Source organism: Hippichthys cyanospilos, chromosome 7 (assembly GCF_059441005.1).
Source record: "Hippichthys cyanospilos isolate Australia breed blue-spotted pipefish chromosome 7, RoL_Hcya_1.0, whole genome shotgun sequence".
NCBI classification, from domain to species: domain Eukaryota; kingdom Metazoa; phylum Chordata; class Actinopteri; order Syngnathiformes; family Syngnathidae; genus Hippichthys; species Hippichthys cyanospilos.
The window spans coordinates 5,530,001-5,551,818 of NC_142375.1; the positions used below are offsets into that span (position 1 = coordinate 5,530,001).

A 21,818-nucleotide genomic window follows, 5' to 3' on the forward strand; every position below is an offset into this window, starting at 1 on the left:
AATTGAGTTTCACATCACACAACAGGGTGTAAATATCCTGGGACTGCCCCTGTTCTGTGCTTTAGGGTTACCGATAGGGAGCCAATACCAATAAATGATATCAGGCCGATACCTAGCCTTATTTGACTTCTCCAATACTCACGATGACAGCCAATACAAATATTGTTTGCTCTCTTATAGCGGTTTTACAATCATGAATTAAAAATGACAAATTAGAGTAATATTTTGAATAATTTAATGAACTCTTAGGAAACATATAACAAAACTATATCTTGAATCCTGAATCACAGTGTAGAAAAATGTTTCTCTGCACAATGAAATTCTTACTTTCCTGTCCACACGAATGTCACAAAAAAGAATACCATAAGTACCAAGTTAAGTCAAATACAAGGTACAAAACAACATATAAGTAGCAGAGCACAAGTATGAACCGTAAGTGGATAGGTTATGTAGAGATACCTACACAAATGTGCAAGTGTGCATGGTGAATAAAAATACAAGTTATACAGACTTTTTTCTTTTTTACCTAATTAAAACACTGTAGCAAAATGTTAAAAATGGGTTAAAGCTAAATAACAATAAAACCCTATTATGCACTTGAAAAAAAAAGTCAAAAAATTTCGTATTATAAACCAATATTTTAAGGAACATACTCTGTTTTTGAGGACACTATAATGCTATAACTACAGTATATGTAAGTACAATGTTTTTTACTTTGGCTAAATCAACGCCACATGTTTTGTTGATGTTGATTCTTGGTTATTTACGGAAGACGATACCCCATTATTGATATTGTGGCAACTTAGCCACTCTTCATATCATTTGCAAGCGTTGCAGTTTTCTATGGTTTGGGATGGTCGTGAAAGAACAAAACCAAGGACATTGAAATCGAGGAAGACGTAAGGGAAGAAAGCTTACCCTGGTTAGTGATTATGTTTTTGTTTTGTTATGGCCGACAGTATTTCATTTTGAACTCTTTGAAGAGGTTCTTGCTAGCTCACCACTTGGTCTGATTCATTTTACAACATTACAATATATTTAAACTAATAGTCATTTTAGTAAATAGTCAAATTAATAGGCATTCATTGGTCATAAAATGTAAGTGGTGCAAATTAACACTCTGGGTACATGTATTACGGTTGACCCACCGTTTAAAATTCGAGGGTATGTTGTGCTCTAAGTTACATATGAGATTACGACCTTCCATTTAGTCTGCTTGCACTGACAGCATTTCTGGCAGTGTGGAAAAAACCTAGAGCAGTTATACTTGGTGCATGAATGCCACTCATCTAGCATGAATAGCGATTTGAGTGGCAAATTACAACCATATGAAAACACAGTCAATACCAGTGCTGGACAAAATCGTCATTACATCAGCCCGTGGTTTTACATCGCTTTATGACGTAAAGCCTGGGAAATAATACGTGGACTGAGCACCAACTGAAGTGGATTTATGACCGTCGATCTGGGCCAGTACAAAGGCTCCTCAGTCTGTATATTTTTACGATGGTTCACATCATAAAGCATTTGCTGAAAGAGTGAAAGCACTCCAGGGAGGATGGACGTCTGTCAATAATATATTGACGATATGCCCAAGCAATGGTACAAAGTGTTGTCACAAGCCACCTTCACCAGATGCCGCTTTAGAATACATAAATAGGGTGGTCATATTCGCCGCGTAGCTAGAAAGTTACATGCGGGTGAAAGCAACATCATTTCAATGCCTGCCTTTATTCAGTTTTTTTGCAATTTGCCTTAGATGGGACGAAACATTCATCGTTTTATGTTTCTTTGGTTGCGGACTGCAGCAGGTTCAACATTAGCTGCACGGCTGCTATTTAACCCTTTCACTTCTGTTGGGACGATGTGTCCCACAGCTTTTCAAAAAAATGCCAGTGGGTATAGGAATTGTAGCAATAAGATGAAATGGTGGTTCATTACACACCTATCTACATATTCTAGAGGTATTTAGGAACTTTTCCATACACAAAGAGCCAGTGCTGGGCCGACTGTCAACATAGAAGCTTGCGTTGTACAATTTCTACAATGAAGCATTTCTTCATTGCAAGCAAATGTATAATCACTATATTTACAATTTTTCTAACAGTAGCCTTTGACTAAAACATGCAGAACACTGGAGTCTGGGGTGTATGTGTTTTTGTTTTTCCTATTGAAGATATACTTGAAAGTAATTTCTATTGAAATCAACCTTGTGTCTACCGAAATATGAACTAATATTGAATTATCGCCTAGTGCCACTCTTTTCTTTTTGCTGCAAACTAAAAACACACACACAAAAAAATGCAAACCAAATATGCTGCAAAAAAGCATTATAGAAAGACACTGCAAGTAATACATGCTGCATTCAAAAAAAAGTTGAAGCAATATTAAAACGCACGGAACAATTGCCAAAACAAACACACACCAAGTGTAAAACAACTACAAGGAGAAAAAATGGTCAGTTGAAATACACAAGAGAGCCAGGCCACTAGTGTGCACCATGGGATGGATGACTGACTGACTGACAACCTGACTGACTGACTGACTGACTGACTACCTGACTGACTGACTGACTGACTGACTCACTCACTCACTCACTCACTCACTCACTCACTCACTCACTCACTCACTCACTCACTCACTCACTTTATAATGTACCTTCTGAACAAGCCCTCCATCACGTCGTCTTGAAAAATCTGCTCTCACATTGTTGATCTTGTAGCGCCCCCTGGCGGCCTGGTACGCTTCTGTTGCATGTGTGTCAACAGCATTTTTACTCCTTGTAGTTGTTTTTGTTGTTGCATTTGTTCTGTGTTCTGTAATTTGCTTCCTCTTTTTTTTTGTGAATACAACATGTATTATTTGCAGTCTGTTTTTTTATGCGTTTTGATGTGTCTGCATTTTTTATAGAGCCTGTATGTGAATTAATTTTTTTCTTGTGCGCATCATTGCTTTTTAGCTTTGCATCATTTGCAATTGCAGCATTTTGAATTGTGGTGTATTTGTTTTTACAGTTACTTTCTGTGCTTTTTGCTGTATGTTTACATTTGTTTCTCATTTGCAGTAATGTGATATCGTATTTATCCCCGCTGATCTTTGTTTGCTGAATTCCTATTTTCCCTGCATTCTGTCAGTCGCAGCACATTTTCCTCGTCAGTCAAAATACCTTACAATAAACCTGCTCACCTGATCTCAGATGTCCAACAACATCTGCCAGGCTTCCTTTCTTTACTTTGGTGATGAAAGCCCCAAGTCTTCCAGTCTCAGTCATCTTCCCACCTACAACCTACAGAAATAAGATAATTGAGATTAAAGGCATAAATATAATTGCAAAGTGGGAAGATAAACTGTTTTGATAACTGCTTGTTTCTTTGTGTATTTGTTCATTTTATGGATTTACTTTGTGTGTTTGTACCCATGATTTCACTCAACAGACACTATGTTTTCTCACAATATTTTGTGGATGACACAAGAAACCATAACATTTTGTTGCAAATATAGATAAACATGCAATGAAGTTATTAGCTACCTGGTAACATATGATATTTGTTTCTATCACTCCATTTGACTTAACTTGGCATCGGATTTAGCATATACAACAAAGGAAGAAATTGGCAGAGCGAGGCAGGTTTCCCATGCTTCAGAGAACTTTCACTCTTATTTGGTAGAAAAAAAAATAAAATAAAAATCGTCCAAATCCAAACTCTTGTGTGATATTTCTTGTGTTTGCACTCTTATATATTTGAGGGGTTATATCAATCAAACAATCAATTAATCAACCAAACATTTGTCAAAGTGTTAATATATATTACTCTGAATGTGCAGTATCTCTACCTACTTTTAGGCCCAGGAGTGACCCAGCTTCTCGTGGTATGGACGATCTCTTGCTCAGCGTGATGTGTCCAATTAGATGATCACCCTCTTTCGATGGCTGCCACGTTACTGGATGCTAAAATGAGCAGATACAATGATGTCACACTTGGAAAATACAAAAACAAGGAAGTAGAATAGAATTTCTGTGTAACATATTTTCTCAAGGATAATACTGAAATATTAATCCCTCCCCAAAAATAGCCATTCAAAACCTTTTTTTTTTCCTACAAACTCGCGGCCCACCACTGTCCACTTTTTCGGGGCACACTTATTCAAGTACAGTACATGCTTCTCCTCATTGTAACTCTAACACTATCTTACTTTCCTGCTTGGCTCTCCACGAAGGCAGACGTTTTGCTCTTCTCCTCAAAACCCTTATCTCCAATGCTCGCTGTACTTTGTTGTGTGCTGTCTCTATCGTTTTATTGATCATTGCGGCCTCTTGCAGTATTTCACGCCCTTTAAATCTAGTCATGGAAATGGTCAGCTGGGCTCTTGAATCAATCGACACAATTTTTTATGACAAGAAGGGCTTGTTGCCTGTCCAGGACATTCGTTGCCGAATACACCAACGATCTCTGAAACAAATGGATGGTGGTTTGTCTGTCAATCTTTTCCATTGAGGACATAGAAGACATATACATTATTAGATTTTTTATCACAGGGATCCTCCTTTTTGGATTTGGTGGATTTTTTTGTTATTTATTCTTGCATCAACATATTGGCTGGGTGAGTTTGAAGGCATTGTGCGAATGATCAACACTCAGACTCATGCTACGAGTGACCTGAACCGCAAACTTGAAATGGTTCTTCAAAACTCGGGCAAAACGGTGGTCATCATGGAGAAGTTGGAGGCTCACATTGAATGATTTATTGCTAATTTGGCTATTTGAAGCACATTCAGAGCAGCATGCTACGGACTCAAAGTCGATCACACTTTATCGGCCTGTTTCCAAAACAGCCGCCATCTGGACTCTCTTCCCCAACAGGACAAGGAATCCTCAGGATACAATAATCTTTCCTTTCCCTCCTATCAGATGGCCTTAAAGACTGTTGATTGGACTGGACTGTCAGCACAAGGACACTCTTACGCGCACATTCACAGACTTTAAACCATACACATCCCTACGCTCAAAGTAGCCGCTGGTCCAGCACGGGGACTACTACTACTCGAAAGAAGTCTCGACATGACCTCTTTTCATTTATGAAGCCCTTTGAGACTTCGGTGATTCAGGGCTATACAAATAAAATTTGATTGATTGATTGATTGATACCAGCCGGATCGTGGCAAATAAAATCGGGCCTTGCTGTCTTGTCTTCTTCTGTCAGTCAATTGTTTTGAATGTTTCTTTCTTGGGCGCTTTGAACTCATTAAGTCCAAATTTTGTTGCCTTGTACTGCAGTTGTAATGATAACAAAAACTATGTAATCTAATTGAGCTAATCTAAGACTATAAGAAATGGTGATTGATAATCACCCTCTATTTCAGTAAATGGGGAAGAAAATGATTTTTCAGTACACTTTAATGCAATGTAACAATGTATCTGATAGTTTGGATGATTGATGAAATAATAGAATAAATTCTAAAATCATTTGATCGTGACGGCCCGAGGTATGAAATATTATATTGAAATAAAAATGCAATTTTTCACACCTCCTAGGCATCTATATAATGTGACAAAAGTTTTGATTGTTTTTTTCAATAAACCACTCAAATTTCAGTAATTTTGTTTTCCAGAAAAAAAAATGTTATTCACAAAATCACAGCAATCCAACCACCCATCCATTGTCTATAGCCGCTTATCCTCGCAACGGACACCCTGAACTGGTTGCCGGCCAACTGCAGGGCAAACAGAGAAGAACAACCATCCACACACCCAATCACACCTAAAGAGAATTTAGTAAATCCAATACACCTGCCATGCATGTTTTTGGAGTGTGGGAGGAAGGCGGAATGCCCGGAGAGAACCCACACAGGCTCGGGGAGAACATACAAACTCCACACAGGAATGCCAGAGCAAGGTGGATTTGATCTCAGGCCCTTCAATATGAGGCGGAAGTGTGAACCACTGCGCCACCAAGCCCCCAAAGTTTGGTTTTCAATTTAGTTAGGTACCTCCTTGAGATTTACTTTTACTAGAATTTACTAACTTGCAAAAGGCACCATGCAAAAACAAGATGAAAATGAACCTTCTGCTGAATCTTACATGCCACACTGTAGGATCAAGTGGATGACAGTCCCAGTCGCCTGCAGAAAGGACAAAACAAAACTATATTTAGTAACTTGTTTGCAGAGAATGAAATGAATGACCCAGTGATTATTGCCAAAAGCAGGATATCTGACTATACACTATGCAATATAACACAACAATAGGCATTCAAACAAACCCTTCCTCATGTGTCTTGGAAAAATAATATTCTTTGAACTGAAAATTTTAATGTGTTTGTCCATGGCATGGAACACATTGTTTTTCTGGCTCCTTTCGCTAACATTATAGTACAAAACTATAGTGGACCGAAAGGGCCACAATTAAAAAAACAAACCATTCAACACTGAGCAAACACGTACCATTCAATACTGAAATAAAAGTGTCCTTAACTCATTCAATGCCAGGGATGTATTTTCACATTTTTTTAAGAATCCAGTCATTCAATCCCAGATACTTAAGTATCGATTTAATGCTTATGTATCTGGAAATTAATGTCCTTAATGTCATAGGTCTCAAACTCCAGTCCTCGAGGGCCGCAAACTTGCATGTTTTTCATGCCGTGCTCATAAATACACCTGATTCAAAGGATTAGGCTAATTTACAAGCTCTTGCAGCGCTTGCTGATGAGCTAATAATTTGAATCAGGTGGGCTAATGACAGAAGCATCGAAAACAGGCAGGATTGCGCCCTCGATGACTGGAGTTTCAGACCTATGCTTAATATACTTACAGTATGTATTGATTCATTACTTAAGTATCTGAGATTTAATGTTCAGACTCTGAAAAAAACATAAAACCCATTCCTGGCATTGAATGAGTGAAATACTAAATGTTTCATCAATGAATTAAAAGTGGCATTAATTAAATAAATGTTTCAATCATTAATTAAATGATTCATTGATTATCGTATTTTCCGCACTATAAGGCGCACCTAAAAGCCTTAATTTTTTTTTAAAAGCTCATGGCGCGCCTTATAATCCAAGTTTGATGGGCGAGCCCTAACACCTGATGTGATGTGGTGTGTTGGAGTGCTTCTTTGGTCACTCTTGGATCAATGTTGTCGGAAAGTGCAGAAATGACTCAACTTCAAAAGATTACTTCACTTTACGTTGGTATAAAATCATTTTGTACAGGCCCTGCTTTCACATACTCAACAAGGTCTAAAATATGTCTACCTAACTCACTTGAAAGTTCAGGAAAGTTCTCCATCATCGTGGTCGTCATGTTTCCATCGATTTCCAGTCATGCCGACAAAGCGTTGGATTGGACAATATTTGAGCTAAACAGGCTTTGGCACCGTCTACTAATTTTGACGAAAGCGCTGCGTTTCATGCGTTTCATTTAGTTTATCTGTCAACCTCGCTTGTCAAAATTTGATTGGTTACCCTCCTCTGTCTTGGCTTGAATAGCAGGATAATCAATCAGGTGTTAGGACCCGCCTTGGTTTGAAAAGCAGGGTAACCAATCAGGTGGTAGGATCCACCCATTAAACTTGTCATGAAACGTGTCATTAATTAAATTAATGTTTCATTAATTAATTAAAAGTGTCATTAATTAAATGTTTCAATAATTAATTAAATGATTTATATAATTAATGAAACAACCATGGCAACTCTCCCTGCATGCTTACATGGGCATGGTCTAATTTTCTTTGTGTGGTGTAAGTTGAACTTCCCACAGCTACAACCAGTCATTCCACCTTTTACCAAAGCTTGCCTGCTCTGCTTCAATCTGACAGATTGTCTTAATGGTAAACTCTCTTGCATACCCTTCTGATGAGCCTACCCAGATTGTGACGTTGCCTGTCCTCGACCACCCGTACTCCTACTACGCCCGAAGAAGAAGACATGCTCTGTTAGCCTGACCACGATTCTGCCTGTCCATGATTGGACTTTCTTCCCAGGCTGGACTCTGGCTGCCAGTTTCCTTTCTCCTGAGTCTCTGTGAGCAAGTCAACCTCTGTTTCCCACCTGTCTGTTCAGACTAGATTAACTGGTTTATTCTAGTAATTATAGATTGTTGTAACAAGCACAGACCGACCAGCTATAACATCTTGTACATCCTCCCTGATCTAGACAAGGTGTTTGTGGTACAATATGCTTTCTTAATGATGCTCTGAATAGTACTTTGAGGGATAGAAAAAAAAAAATCTTTTTATAGCCTTCACATAACATGCTTTTTTTTCAATTATCTATGCGTTCTTTTGAATGTACCTTTCCACGCATTGAATTATTTCACTACAATGCCCAAATTGTAGCATTTTCAAGAAAACAACTGGTTTGATTCTAAAATAATAAAAACCATTGCAAATGATTTAAGGTGGAAGATAATTAGCCTGTACTGTATGTAGTTAGATTTAGAAGTTGGTTGCATTACAGTAACTTTATACTGGTATATGGGGGGCTTATCATTTTGCCAAATTAGTTATTTAATTCATGAATGTTTAGTCATAGGACAGAATGTTTATAAGATATAACTTTCACTTTGATGAACATGAATATTATGACCAAATATTCCAAATGCATTAGATTTATTCTAATTTCCTAGGTGTAAAGTAACACATTTTCATGATGTAGGTAGAAAGGTAACAAAAAAGTATGATGATGATGTACTACTATAGGCACAGAGCAGATGCACATAACTGGTACACAGGTGCGCATGCGTGATAGGAATAACTGATACGTAACGTTGCATGGTTCACGTTGCACATTTACGTACCCGAACTTACTTTCACACATGACAATAATGATGGAAAAGTGGCTCCAAGATGTGCCTTCACATGAAGCACACTTAAATGCGGTCCAAGATTTTACTGCTCATGTCCTCAGCTTGCAGACGGGTGCGTTTAACACTGGGTCAAAAACACTCAACATAATATTACTATTACTATTTCAAACTAATAGTAGGCTGTTTCTTGCACGGTGGTGACTAGTAAGCATGTCCGCCTCCCCCCATGCGAAGGTTATGGGTTCGCTTCCAGCTCTGGCGCACAAACACACACGTTAGGTATATTGGAATGTGGATACTCTGAACTTGTCCTTTGGTGTGTTTGGGAGTGTGAATGGTTTTTGTCTTTGTATGCCCTGCAATTGGCTGGAAAACAGTTCCTCGCCTACTGTCCGAAGACAGCTGGGATAGGCTTCAGCACGCTCGCGACCTTGGTTGGGATAAGCGGTTTAGATAATGATTGGATGGATGGGTTATTCTTGTAACTGCATGAGGAATGACAATCTATTAGTCAGCCTATAAACTCGTACAAGTTGGAGCATCTTGCAACTCAAGTGCATTGGTCGCTCCTGGAAAAGAACAGCCGCTGAAATTTCTGTTTGTTGCTTCAAATGCTGAAAGTGTTGCCAAGCTGCACAAAACATTTTGAAGTGCTCCAAAGGCTTACTGTTATTTAGAAATAGGAAGCAATGCAAAGTGTGCTGTGCAACATTGTCGGAGGAAGGTTGACAAATTTGGTCATGTATTTCATTAATTAAATGTGCGGGTGCTGTACCAGTCTGTGGCGGTAAAGAAAGAGCTGAGCTGAAAGGCGAAGGTCGGAACGCAACCAATGTTAAAGTGATGCAAAAGAATGGGGCTAGCGAAATCTGTCACAGTATGCCAATTCAGTCGGTTCACTCTCCCTCAGACACCAGTCTTATCAAACTTCATTCAATCAGTTCAATCATCACCTGTTGCAATTAAGCTCTCCCCCAGTATATAAGCCTGTCTGTCGAGATTTCATTTGACAAACTGTCTTCATGCTAAGCACTCTTGCGTATCATACCGTTCAACCTCAGGATTCCAACTTTATCCCTATCCCTTATTCCAACTGTCCCTGACAATATATAAAATCTTGCTGCCCAAGTAAGAAGATCTGCTCCACCTTTTGGACAACAGTTCTGCCTGGCCCTGATCGGATTCCCTGCCCTGACTGGGCTCTCTCTGTCCCCTGTCTCCTGAGCCTCTGTGTGCAGGCCAGCCTCTGTTGCCCCCCAACTTCCAATAAACCAGTTGTTCACCATTCTTGCCTATCTCTGTGTGCTCTTGGGTACAATCACTGATTGTGTGAGAAATCCATAGTGACACATGACCAGGACGGTTCTGTTCTGTCGCCAACCTTTTGAAACTGAGCCGCTTCGTTGGTACAGAGTAATACAAAGGGCTACCAGTTTCTGTGAAGACACTGATCATGTTGTTGATTTTTCACAATAATTAAGGAACAGCTGAAGCAAACATGTAAATCAAGTGTAATATGTAATGTAAATGATTACATGATGATGTAAAACTATTAGAAAATCACCAGTGTTCTATCTCTTGTAGGCTATTTTCAGAACAGGCCAGCAGACTACTCGTGATCTTTGGGGGCTACCTAGTGCCTGCAGGCACCACGTTGGTGACCCCTGACCTAAAGTGTACAAAGTGCCATAATAATATTGAATATCTGACATGGATAGAATAATGATTATGTGTATTATTACTCTCTACTTGATCATAATCATACTGTATGGGAATGAGCTCAGCTAAGCAGAAGTGCGTAATGTCTTCTCTTCTTCATTCACAGGACATCACCACAAACAGTTGTCATCATTCTAAATACCAACACACTGGATTTCAAATTATGCACTTGCTTCTTTTTTTCCGTTTCAGACTAGGCTGTAACTCGTATGAACGCGATAAAAATAATTAAAGTTTGTTGAAAGTTGATTTATATTGCATTTTTCTGTTGTTAATGTTAAAAATGATACATGTGTAGGTATACTTAAACAATTTTCATCAATAATATTCTTATTTAAAGTCAGTGCATCGACGGGGGGCAAAAAGTTTTCTCTTTTCTAGGGGGGGCCTGGCAAAATATATTTGAGAAACACTGGGTTAAACCAAGTTAGCATGAGAGAGAAAACATCTCAGTTATGAACACAGTGATCTCTTGCAACGCTGATATTAAAGGTATTATGAACTTAACCCTAGCAGTTCCTGTGGCAAATGAAATAATAATCATAAGAGCCTCCAAGGATGCATCCAAATTACTGCAATATTATTGTCTGCAAAATCACTGGAAAGGTACGACACATTGTCATGAAGTGCTTGCATAACCATGCATTCCAACATCTTGGGTTAGCATTATGGGAGTGGTGGGAGACTTGCATGAAAGGACAGAACAGAAATATCACACCAAACTAATATTTCTTAACTAATTGGTTTTGACGTTTTTCATAAAATGTTACTCCTAAAAAGGAGTATGTATAATTTTTCGCATGTGCCTGTGGGAGCTTTAGGGGCATGACGGTAAATGCAGCGATAAACGCTCCTCCTCCTGCTGTCCGTAGCTATAACTGACATGGTGACCCCCTGAGGAGTGCCACCCTTTATGTAATATAATTTAATGATAACTAGACCTACGATTATATTCAAAACATACTGTTGGTCGTTTTGAACAAATTTATTTGCAAGTTTTTTATATGTATAATAATTCAATGTATTCATTTTTAATGAAAAACAGTCTAAATCGGACACAGTGTCATTTTAACTACAATTATGTGCTCCCCCTCAAGATAACTCTGCTGGCTGTCACTGCCGTGTGTCATAGATTTACAGTACGGCAATGATCATAAAGAAGTAAACCATTGTGTGCCGCATTAGGTACTCCACTGAAGGCTCAGTCATCAAACATTTGATGTTTTTTTTTTTTTTTGTTGTTTTTTTTTTGGAAAGAGAATAGGCTAGTGGCAGGTACAGTTTCAATATTCCCTGTAAGAATAATATATATATATATATATATATATATATATATATATATATATATATATATATATATATATATATATATATATATATATATACCTATTTCCCAGGAACTTTAGTAACAGGAGACAATTACAAAAGAGGGTATATGTTTGAGACAAGACCATGTTTGAAAACAGGTAATAATGACAATCCACACCATCTACCCATTACTAGTCCCTGAGTAAAAATAATCTGGATTAAAACATCTGGAACCTAACCCTTCCATCACCAGTGAGAGGAGTAAGCCTTTAGAGCACATGTATTTCAACCTATTGCCACCATAAAACAAACCTCATACATGGAGCTTTCCAGCACAGTCAAACATCATTCGCACAGGCGTGAGTTGTTGAATAGTATAAAAATGTAGCTACAAATTTTACAAAATGCAACCGTGCCTTGACTTTATCTTTTGCATCTGGCAGTTCATCAAGCATTACATAGCAATAGAAACACTGACCTAATTCCATAAATCTGCTGGCCTAAATCACAGGGTCTCTCCAAATAAAGGAGCACTGTCCTTAGAGCAGCAGTAGCCAGGCCACAGAGGTGTAAATGACACTGCATGACAATGTGCGGTGTGCAGGAATGACACCATGATCAAGTGTTAGTTTTATATGAGTAGCTATGAGATAGAATTGAAAAGTGCAAATTACTTACTGTGTTCAAAAAGAGATTTAAAAATAGTGTTACAAAAATACAAAAATCAAATATAAACATGAACAAGATCATCTGCACGTGTATAAAGATTCATCGTTGTAATTCTTCTGCACATCACACTGTATTGATGATCAACTGCTAGCTTTATATCAGGAGCTATGAGATAGAATTGAAAAGTGTAAATTACTTGCTGTGTTCAAAAAGAGATTTAAAAATAGTGTTACAAAAAAATGCAAAAATCAAATACAAACTTGAACAAGATCATCTGCACGTGTATAAGGATTTATCGTTGTAATTCTACTGCACTTCACAAAACCTTTTTTGTATAATGAGTCTTCAAATTTCTTGCCATGCCACTGGCATACACAACGGGATGATACAGGCATAACGGCAATGTGGATGTGATGATTAAGAGGATTCAAAAAATGAGATTTTTTTTGTGAAGAGAGATTGCAAAATTAAAGTTAAGCATGTAAACTTGGTAAAAGCTACTTCAATACGGCACTGAGTTTTGGTGAGTGTAAAATGGGACTTGAAGTAGAATTTTGTAGTTGTATTGTTAAGGACAAAAACGAAAGCAAACGTTAAGATCATTTCTACTACATTTTCTCCAACCACGAGAGAGCACATCTGTGTCACTGACCTTTCTCGCTGACGCTTTCCATGTCCACGTCCTCACAGCTGGTGTACTCAGGCGTGGAGCCGCCCTCTTCCTCTGAGCTGCTGATGGACATCTGCCTCTTGTTTACTCCGCGCTTGCTCTTGTACGACCGTGAAGGGGGTGGCCGCAAAGATTCAGACTGTTCTGAACTTTGTGAGTCCTTCCTCATAAAGTTTTCTCCACCTTTGTCTCTTGCCATGTGTGTTAAACCTGGCTCAAAGCAACCCTTCTTATCTGGAGGCACCTGTCCCCCTGGTTCCCCCGCGGTCCTTTCAACAGAGTATGTTTGAAATTTTTCTGACTGGGCTTTGCGGGTTCCTCGCCTGGCCAGGCGGTTTTCAGATACCTGGGTATCACAGCCTCCTCCTTCACCGGGCCCCAGTCCGACCTCATTGATCGCAAGATCACTGTGTCGACGTTCGTGACGAACCTTGGATACCTTGGCGTGCATGCGCATCTCCTGTTCCTCCTTTTGTGGCTTCACAGGATATCTAGCAAGGTTGGGGTCACTACGATAACGGTTCTGGAACTCCTCCTCGCGACGCTGCCGCTCCCTCTGTTCATCATCATCTGATCGTCTGCGGTTTCTTTCTAAGTGACCCAAGCTATCCTCCCCATCCCCGTAGTCCTGAGAATGGATCTTTTCCAGCCTGTGACCATCTCTCGGATGTCTCTCTCGTCGGTCTCCGAGGCCAACCCTCTCGTCCAAAGATGACTGAGATGGTAACTTTCCGGCAGACCTCCGGCTAGTGCCACGAGCCAGTCCTCCCTTGCCATTCTGCTCATGGTAGGAAACTGGCCTTTTCCTAGATGAAAAAAAAAATAGATGCAGCATAGTAAATGGCCATACAAACATCAACACATACCGTTTTCTAAAAAAAAAAAAAGAAAAAGAATAGTTTTATTCCTCATTAAGAAGAAAAAAAAGAGTTTCATTCCTCATTAAGTGTAGCTTTTAACGGGCTTATAGTGGCATTAGTCAACAAATTTACATTAAGTTTGAAGGGTTAGGCATGGATTAAAAGAACTGAAAAATAATGTTGAAGCATTATAGGAAGTAGTTATTAGTAATGAATGTTCATGTTCAAAATGTTAATATACTGAAACATCATAGAGAGTAAAATAATTGGTGATGAAATTGTATACTTGCATTCATTTCCAAGGTAAAATCAATAATGCTGAAACCTGTAACATTGTCCCCATACAAAGCCATCCATCCATTTTCTTAAGCGCTTATAAACATGAGGGCCATGGGTGAGCTGGAGCCTATCCCATCCACCTTTACGTGAGAAACAGTAAGTATACTTTCTGAACTGGTTATCAGCCACATTTATAAGCGTGTATTTGTCCATATTTGACTCAGCGAGTAGTTGAAAAATACAAACGTAAAGTAAAACATAAAATATGGGCAAACATAATTATGAAGAAATAAGACACCAAACAAATGTAAGTGCTGATTGTGTTTAACTTCAAGCGAGGGGAGAAGTACAACAGGAGTCGCCTTCCACAATAACCACTATTTTATTTGTATAATTTGTTGTCTATTCGAATTGTTTTTTTCAGATTTTTTTTCACACAAAAACAATGCAGGGAAACTTATCGCGTTGCAATGTCAATTAGAAATCTCAGTGGCTGCAAAGATTGGAAGAAGCATGTACTTCCAGCTGCACATCCAACAGATGCTGCAGTGCAGAGCAGATATTGAGTTTGTTATTTTGTGTTGTTTTGTTTTTTTCAATTTAGGACTCGCTTCAACAGAATAATTAGTGTATGTATCATGCTCACTATTAAACACTTTTGCCATGTTTAGCAGGAATGTAACTGGACAAACCTAAAAGCGTTACTGGATGAAGTGTGCATGGAAGTGGAACTTGCTGCCGCACATAAAACAGCTCACTATTTACTGCAGCAGACATTTTTGGGAGGGGCGCTTAAATCCAAAAGTGACCTAAAAGTCATTCAGAGGTCAAATTAAGAGATAAAAAAGAAACTGTGAGTTAATACAGTATCAAAGGAATGGGACCAGACAAATCGCACGGGACGATATGTCTCACGAGACTGAGCCCAAGAGAACGAGAGGAGACAAGATTTTGGCAAAATCTGTCATTTGAAATAATGCCCATGTCTATATATCTTCCTGTTTTCAAAGTTTTTCTTTCTTTTGAATTGAGAAGACTGCAACAAAATTATCCATTATATCTCAATTTTGGGATTATTAAAAAAAAACTACCTTCTCAAAGTCTGGAATTTCATTTAGCTGCAGGCAAAAGGTCCAAATTGGAATTGACATGTACGAAAATAATAGATGTGTAGATGATGCACACAATTGTTAAGGTGTTGTTAATCCGACAAGCTTGCTACAGCGTACATATGTCAGTTCATTGTCTTGAATGCCATTTCACAATTGAGTTACATAGATGGACAAAACGACCAATAAAATTAAAAGCACCATGATGTGACCCTCCAGCACGACAGAAGTTAGATGCTTCCGATTGTGTTTGGAGTATCAACACAGCTGTATGTGTTATGCGACATAACTGTAAATGATTTTGCTCGCCTCATGGCAGGTCATCATGTCATCTCGATATCGGCGAATAATCCAAACGTAATTTATTGTCAGTTCCAAGGTGTATCTTTCATGAGATATTTCTACTTTTAATTTAATCCTTCTATTTTTGCATTAAAGCAAGCGGTGTCACAATGGTGTTTGTTTGTGTACATGAAAGGACCTCCCCCCACTGCAGCGAGTTGGTCATATAAAAGTTAAAAAAAAAATTGAAATTCCTTTTGAGTATTCACGTACTCTAATACTGTAATGTAATGTAAAACATGTAATGGTTTGAGCGTTCCTCAATGGAGTCATTCTCGTGACATTTACCACCTACGACTGACACGTCTGTGACAAATTAACACAAAATTTCCATTTGTGTCTGTTTATTTGAGATGAAATGTAAATCAAATATCTCCCTGCCCGAAAATACAAAATAGCCCATATTTGAGTGCAATGTTGATGTTACTTATTATGTTGAGTGAAAAAAAAAGGTATTGAACAATCAGAATGTCAAGTGTAAAACAAGAAAACAGTGAAATAAGCAAGCTTTGACTAATAATGCATCAAGAATGAACTGTAAGCTTGATGGGAAAGTTGTTTTGGTGTTGAGGCCAAAGAACTATTATTGCCCAATTTTATCAATTGAGGTCAAACTCCACCAGATTTTTAATTATTCTCAGAGGATATCTTTACCCTGCTATTGGATGTTTTTTTTCAGTGGTCATTTCGGTTCAATGTCTTTTTCCCTAAAGTACTTGTTGCGATGAACATTTGAAGGATGAATGTGCCAGTTTTCTCAAAACTAGGGATTTCAACTTGGAAACATTCAAACTGGTGAACCTTTAGAAATGTTGGTCCTATCTATATGCATTATATATTAATTTAAAAGAAATTAAGTATAGAATTAACAGAATAGTAATAATGGAATTATACTGTGTGATGTATCAATAGCTCAATTTTCAACTTCTGAGACATCAGCCTGATTTTTGAGAAAAAAAATCATCATCAATCATATTCAAATAATTATTGGGTCTTACTTTTCTCGAGGTGGTACACTTTGGGTGCGAGTGCCTGGCATGGTGTCTGGAAACTTAGCAGAAGGACCACCAGCAGGTCCTGTTGTCCTGTGTGGCGGCTCGGTATTGCTGTTAGTTGTAGAGGAGGGGACTTGAGACTTGGAGCGCAGTAGTTTCCTGTCCTGTTGGGCTTCAGCCGCCCTTGTTGGGTCATTCAAGGTGCAGCCCAGGTTCCCAGGCCGCACCCCTGACTCTGAAAACCATTCTCCTGATTTGGTGAGAATCTCTTGCTGCTTACGGCAGAGGTTGCATACCCACATTACCTGTAAAGGTCGAAAGGACAAATATTGGTTGAGTTCTACAGAAAAAAAAAAAAAAATCATTAAACATGATTATTTTCTAAAAGCATTCACGTATGTATGCTTTTAGCAATGTCACTGTCATTAAAATTATTGAACGAAGAGGTGTGGACAAGCGAGGGAAAAAGATCTCCATCTCTCTGAGGTCACTGAAATAAAGCACTTTCTTTTAAAGAGTGAATGTAACTCATAATACATAAAGCATTTAATTGTGATCATGTCAAATTGGTGATGTTACAAAATGTATCTACTAAGGAATCTATTAGACAGATCATTGAAATTGTAGTAAATATGCATTTTTTTTTAATTCAGCTCTTCCACTGCACAATACAGTATGGCAAATGATGACTCATAGTCATTGACAGTGAAAATGATCACATTTTCATTCCTCGTCCTCAATCCTAAATCAGACCCAGAGACAAGAACAAATACTTACATGGAAGCATTGTTACAGGATATCGCCTCACTCCGATAGCACAAAATCAGGATTTACTTCCCTCCATATTTGTAATCCAAACAATTATTTCTCAGAAAACAAATCCAGAGCGCCAGAGAAACAGGGTGATTGCTTGTATTCCACAGCAAGACTATAGATAAAAAGAGGGCAATGCTATTTAACAAACCTGACACCCGTTTGATGATGTTTCGCAATCGACAGTAGAATGGACCGGTCATCTTACAAGTAACCATCAAGCTTGCTGAAGAACATTTATCCCGAATCCTGAATAGGTGGAGCATGTCCAGAATAATCTAGAATAAAGCAGATGGCAACAAGGCCCACGGCGAACAAGCAGCCACCCAGCCACACACCGCAGTCCCTCTCATGTCTTTCCCCACCGCTTTACATCAGAAGAGAGGCTGCAGATTATCAGTGGCCAGTAATCCTTTCAGCTCCTCACTATTTTCCAACTCATCATCAGATGACAATAAAAGCTTCCAGTTCTCACTTTCACAAACAACCCCCATTTACACTAAGATTCTATTTATGCACGATAACAAAGACTGAAAATATTTTACAATTAAATAAAACAATAAAAAAAAATATATCTGAAAAAAGTATTTCACTTTATATTATATTATTTATATATTTTATATGATTTCATTGATCAAAATACAAATAGACCAGACCATCAGGTTTCAAGTTCTCTTTCATGGCAATACAGCCAGCCTGCATACCTCCAATGAAATTTCTATAAAAATTTCTACATCCGAAAACTGTGCTTGATATGTTAACATTTATATGCGTAAGCATGTGTGGCCATATCACATACTAAACTATTAGGATGGAAGTTGCAAGATATTTAAGTATTTGTTCTTAAGTTTGTTTAGTATAATACGGGTTACAATACTTGACAGAGAGGGACAATTTAGAAAACCTTTCCATTGACATACGTCATCACCCTGGAAACCTGTTCACCATCATCAGTCTGTCATTTTTCCAGTCTAACCAAATTACAATTGTCAGTCTGCATTATTATTTTAATGACATGTCCGTCATTGATTATGTCAGTAAATGTTACCGGTCCTGGTGCTATGATGCTATTATACACACAAATATAAAGGTAGAAATTTCACAGAGAGAGAGAGAGAGAGAGAGAGAGAGAGAGAGAGAGACAGAGAGAGAGAGAGAGACAGAGAGAGAGAGAGAGAGGTCTTCTAATTGAGGTAGCTGGTGTTAGGGTATTCTGGGACAGGCAGGGTCGAAGCATGTGCAGGCAAGGCAGGGCGACAGGTGAGTGAGTAGTCTGTGACAGGCAGGGTTGAGACACAGGCAGGTCGGTGGTCCGAGACGGAGCTTTGTTCCTTGATATTGAATAAACTGAAGTGTCACTTAACTGCATTTGTTTATTATTATTTGATGTGAGTGTACATGCATTTGTGTATCATTATTCGATGTGAGTGTATATGTGTATATGTATACTGTACTGTTTATGTAATACTGTACATGTATTCATCCGGCAGATGTGGGTTGCCATTTTAAGTGATGTCAGACCTGAAGAAAAAACAGCCAATTTATTATCTCAGTCCAGATACTACAAGTGTGTCAGCTCAAGTTCATCAAGCAGCCTTACAGCAGGATGTGATGTGGAAATTTCCTGTATGTACACATACTGTATACTGTCTATGTGGGACATATTTGAAATCTTCTTTTGAAGAGTGTGGCGTGGGCAACTGCAACTGACTGAACGTGCAATATGTGTGGGTGTGTGCATGGGTGGGTGGGTGGTAAACCTCATATTTAAAAGCTTGCTTCTCACTGGAACGAATGATGGTGAAAAACATGGCACATGTTTGCACATGTGGCAAAATGAGTACTATTAATGTGTCAATTAAGAAAAATAATTGTATAAAGGCAGGACTATTCAACGGTTTTGCTGCTGCAGGTGGCAACGTGCTTTCAATGACATATTTTCAAACTGCTAGACATATTACATATTATTTTATATTATTTTATATTATATTTTATACATATTATTACATATTATTTCTCTTTTTGCTACTATCTTTTAGCATGATTTCTACTTTACCTCTTTCCATTTCTTTTCATGTTTTTATTTTCTAAAAAAACAACAGTCAATTTTTCATACTGAATACTTCCTCTAGAGTAGAAATGAAACTAATTATTCATTTTGACATAATGTCTTCTCTTCCTTTCTTAATATTTTATTGTATTTCACCACACTTTCCATCTCAGCAAGTCACAACAACATAACTGCCACTCATAATTTTCAATCACAGCCCCCAACTGCTGCCCCATCAATCAGATACAAAATACTGGACGTGTTGCTGGCGTAGCTTCAAAAAACAAATTCACTTAGGCCAGATTTTTGTGAACATCAGCTTTCTGGACTAAAGAGGCACAATTGATCATAAATCTCATGGTTTCAATAGCTTTTGTTCTTTGAACACATTTCTTGAACTTACTAACAACCACAATTCCAGATGCAAACTGCCAACATTCAACAACAGCTAACTTCAAAGAGGTGTGAAAATGCAATGATGGTCCACTTTGTCTAATATTGAAATAGAAGGACGCTACCATCATACTTGAAGCACAAGATGAAAGCCTCAAAGAAAAAAAAAAGAAAAGAAAACAATTAATCTTAGTCTAAATCTAGCAAAAAGCAAGACTTTGCAAGCTTTGTTTCTGGTATTGTCGGGTCATTGTCTTTTGTTCGTATTTCTATGACGCCGTTGAATTTACCTCGTTGTCTTCATGGTTCCTCACGCTCCCCAGTCATCCTGTTTGCTGTCTCCCTGCTGTTTCCCATGAGTCAAGTTTAGTTTAAAGTTTTGTTGCTACTTTGTCCTCTTTTTGTTCTCTGTTGTTCCTTCCTGATCTTTTTATTAAACCTTAATTTTTTTAAACTCAGTTTTTCTCTCAGTTGCCTACATTTTTGGTTCCCCATCCTTCCTCACCTCCACTCACCATGCCATGTCGTAACAATGAACTATGTGGAGGATAATGATGAACAAAGGACTGGGCCATCTATGTGGTAAAGATTCATGAGATCTAAACGATTCAGGACAATCGCACTTTGATAATACACAATTTAACAATCAAAGTCATGTGATGGAACGATTGTACTTTCATTGAAGAAAGGGGACCAAGTAATTGAGTTTTTCATTTTGAAATGTGCTGCGCATTCACACCCATGTGTGTTTTATAAAGCAGTGGCGGACTGCTCTCCACTGGGAGGCAGTGCTTCTCTAAAAACAAGACAGACAGACTGCCAGTATTTGTTCATTTTCTGGAAGCCATTTGGAGCTAACAAACACACAGACGAGAATAAAAATAAATACATCAACATTAACAAGCAAGCACCAGCAACAGCAGAGTAGCTTATTAGAGAATCCTTTCAAGTGAATGATATTCTTCAATGTCTTGAAATAAATTTAAAATTAACATACACAAATTACCCAAACATGTAATTTTCATTTTCAAAAGGAAGATCAGACAATGAACGCAAAAGTACACGGCAAGAAGACTATAGAGAGGTCAGGGAGAATGGTCTACTAAAACGCTGAACTGCCACTATAAATGTATTTGGGCTACTGGCTCTATGCTATATGTGACAAGTCTGTCGGGCTGAGGAGAGTAAAATGTTTGCGTGTATGTGTGTGTGTGTGTGTGGGTGTGTGTGTGTGTGTGGGGGGGGGGGGGGGGGGGGGGGGGGGCATTGGAACTCATGCAGCAAACCCATCACCCAGGAATTCTTACCCTGTCCTGTATTATGATACACTTTGAAGAAGGAGGAGACAGACAATAAGTGTATTAGTCATTGTTTAAAACAACTCTCCTATACTCAAGTCTCTTGCCTCTGCTACTATATTTTCACCTTTGAAAAGTAAAGTAAAAAATCTAAAGTCCTGCTGCTCCTGGTCTTGATTTATTGTAGCCAGTGGTTTTACTTTTGAGTGGCAAAAGTCACAACACACAGAGAACACAAAAAAGATGCTAACCACTTTGTCCTCCTTTGTAGCATGCAGTCCAGGTTGCAGTGAGAATTGGGAGAAGTGTGTAGGGAAACCGAAAATGAGAAAAAAGGAGGAAGCCAATAAACATGATAAAAAAGACATAGATATATAATTTGTAAGGATGTAGTGGACAGACAGGGGAGGGAAAATGTAGTAGGGTGGAAAAAAAGGGAGAAAGGGCATTGCAAACATTTGTTAATTACATTGTACAGTACAAATTAGAGATTCATTTACATTT

The 21,818-nt window shown here is 38.3% G+C and overlaps 1 protein-coding gene across 2 annotated transcripts in view; it reads right to left on the reverse strand.

Annotated features, from left to right (window-relative positions):
• Window positions 1-21,818, reverse strand: part of LOC148420772 (regulating synaptic membrane exocytosis protein 1-like) — a 72,829-nt gene that overhangs the window by 34,789 nt on the left and 16,222 nt on the right. For both annotated transcript variants that reach the window (XM_088418811.1, XM_088418810.1), the window contains exons 3-8: window positions 21,324-21,344; window positions 16,764-17,065; window positions 13,158-13,981; window positions 6,081-6,121; window positions 3,839-3,949; window positions 3,187-3,286 (exon numbers count right to left, since the gene is read on the reverse strand). In XM_088418811.1, the coding sequence (XP_088274937.1) occupies window positions 3,187-3,286; window positions 3,839-3,949; window positions 6,081-6,121; window positions 13,158-13,981; window positions 16,764-17,065; window positions 21,324-21,344 (1,399 nt within the window). The remainder of the gene's footprint in view (window positions 1-3,186; window positions 3,287-3,838; window positions 3,950-6,080; window positions 6,122-13,157; window positions 13,982-16,763; window positions 17,066-21,323; window positions 21,345-21,818) is intronic.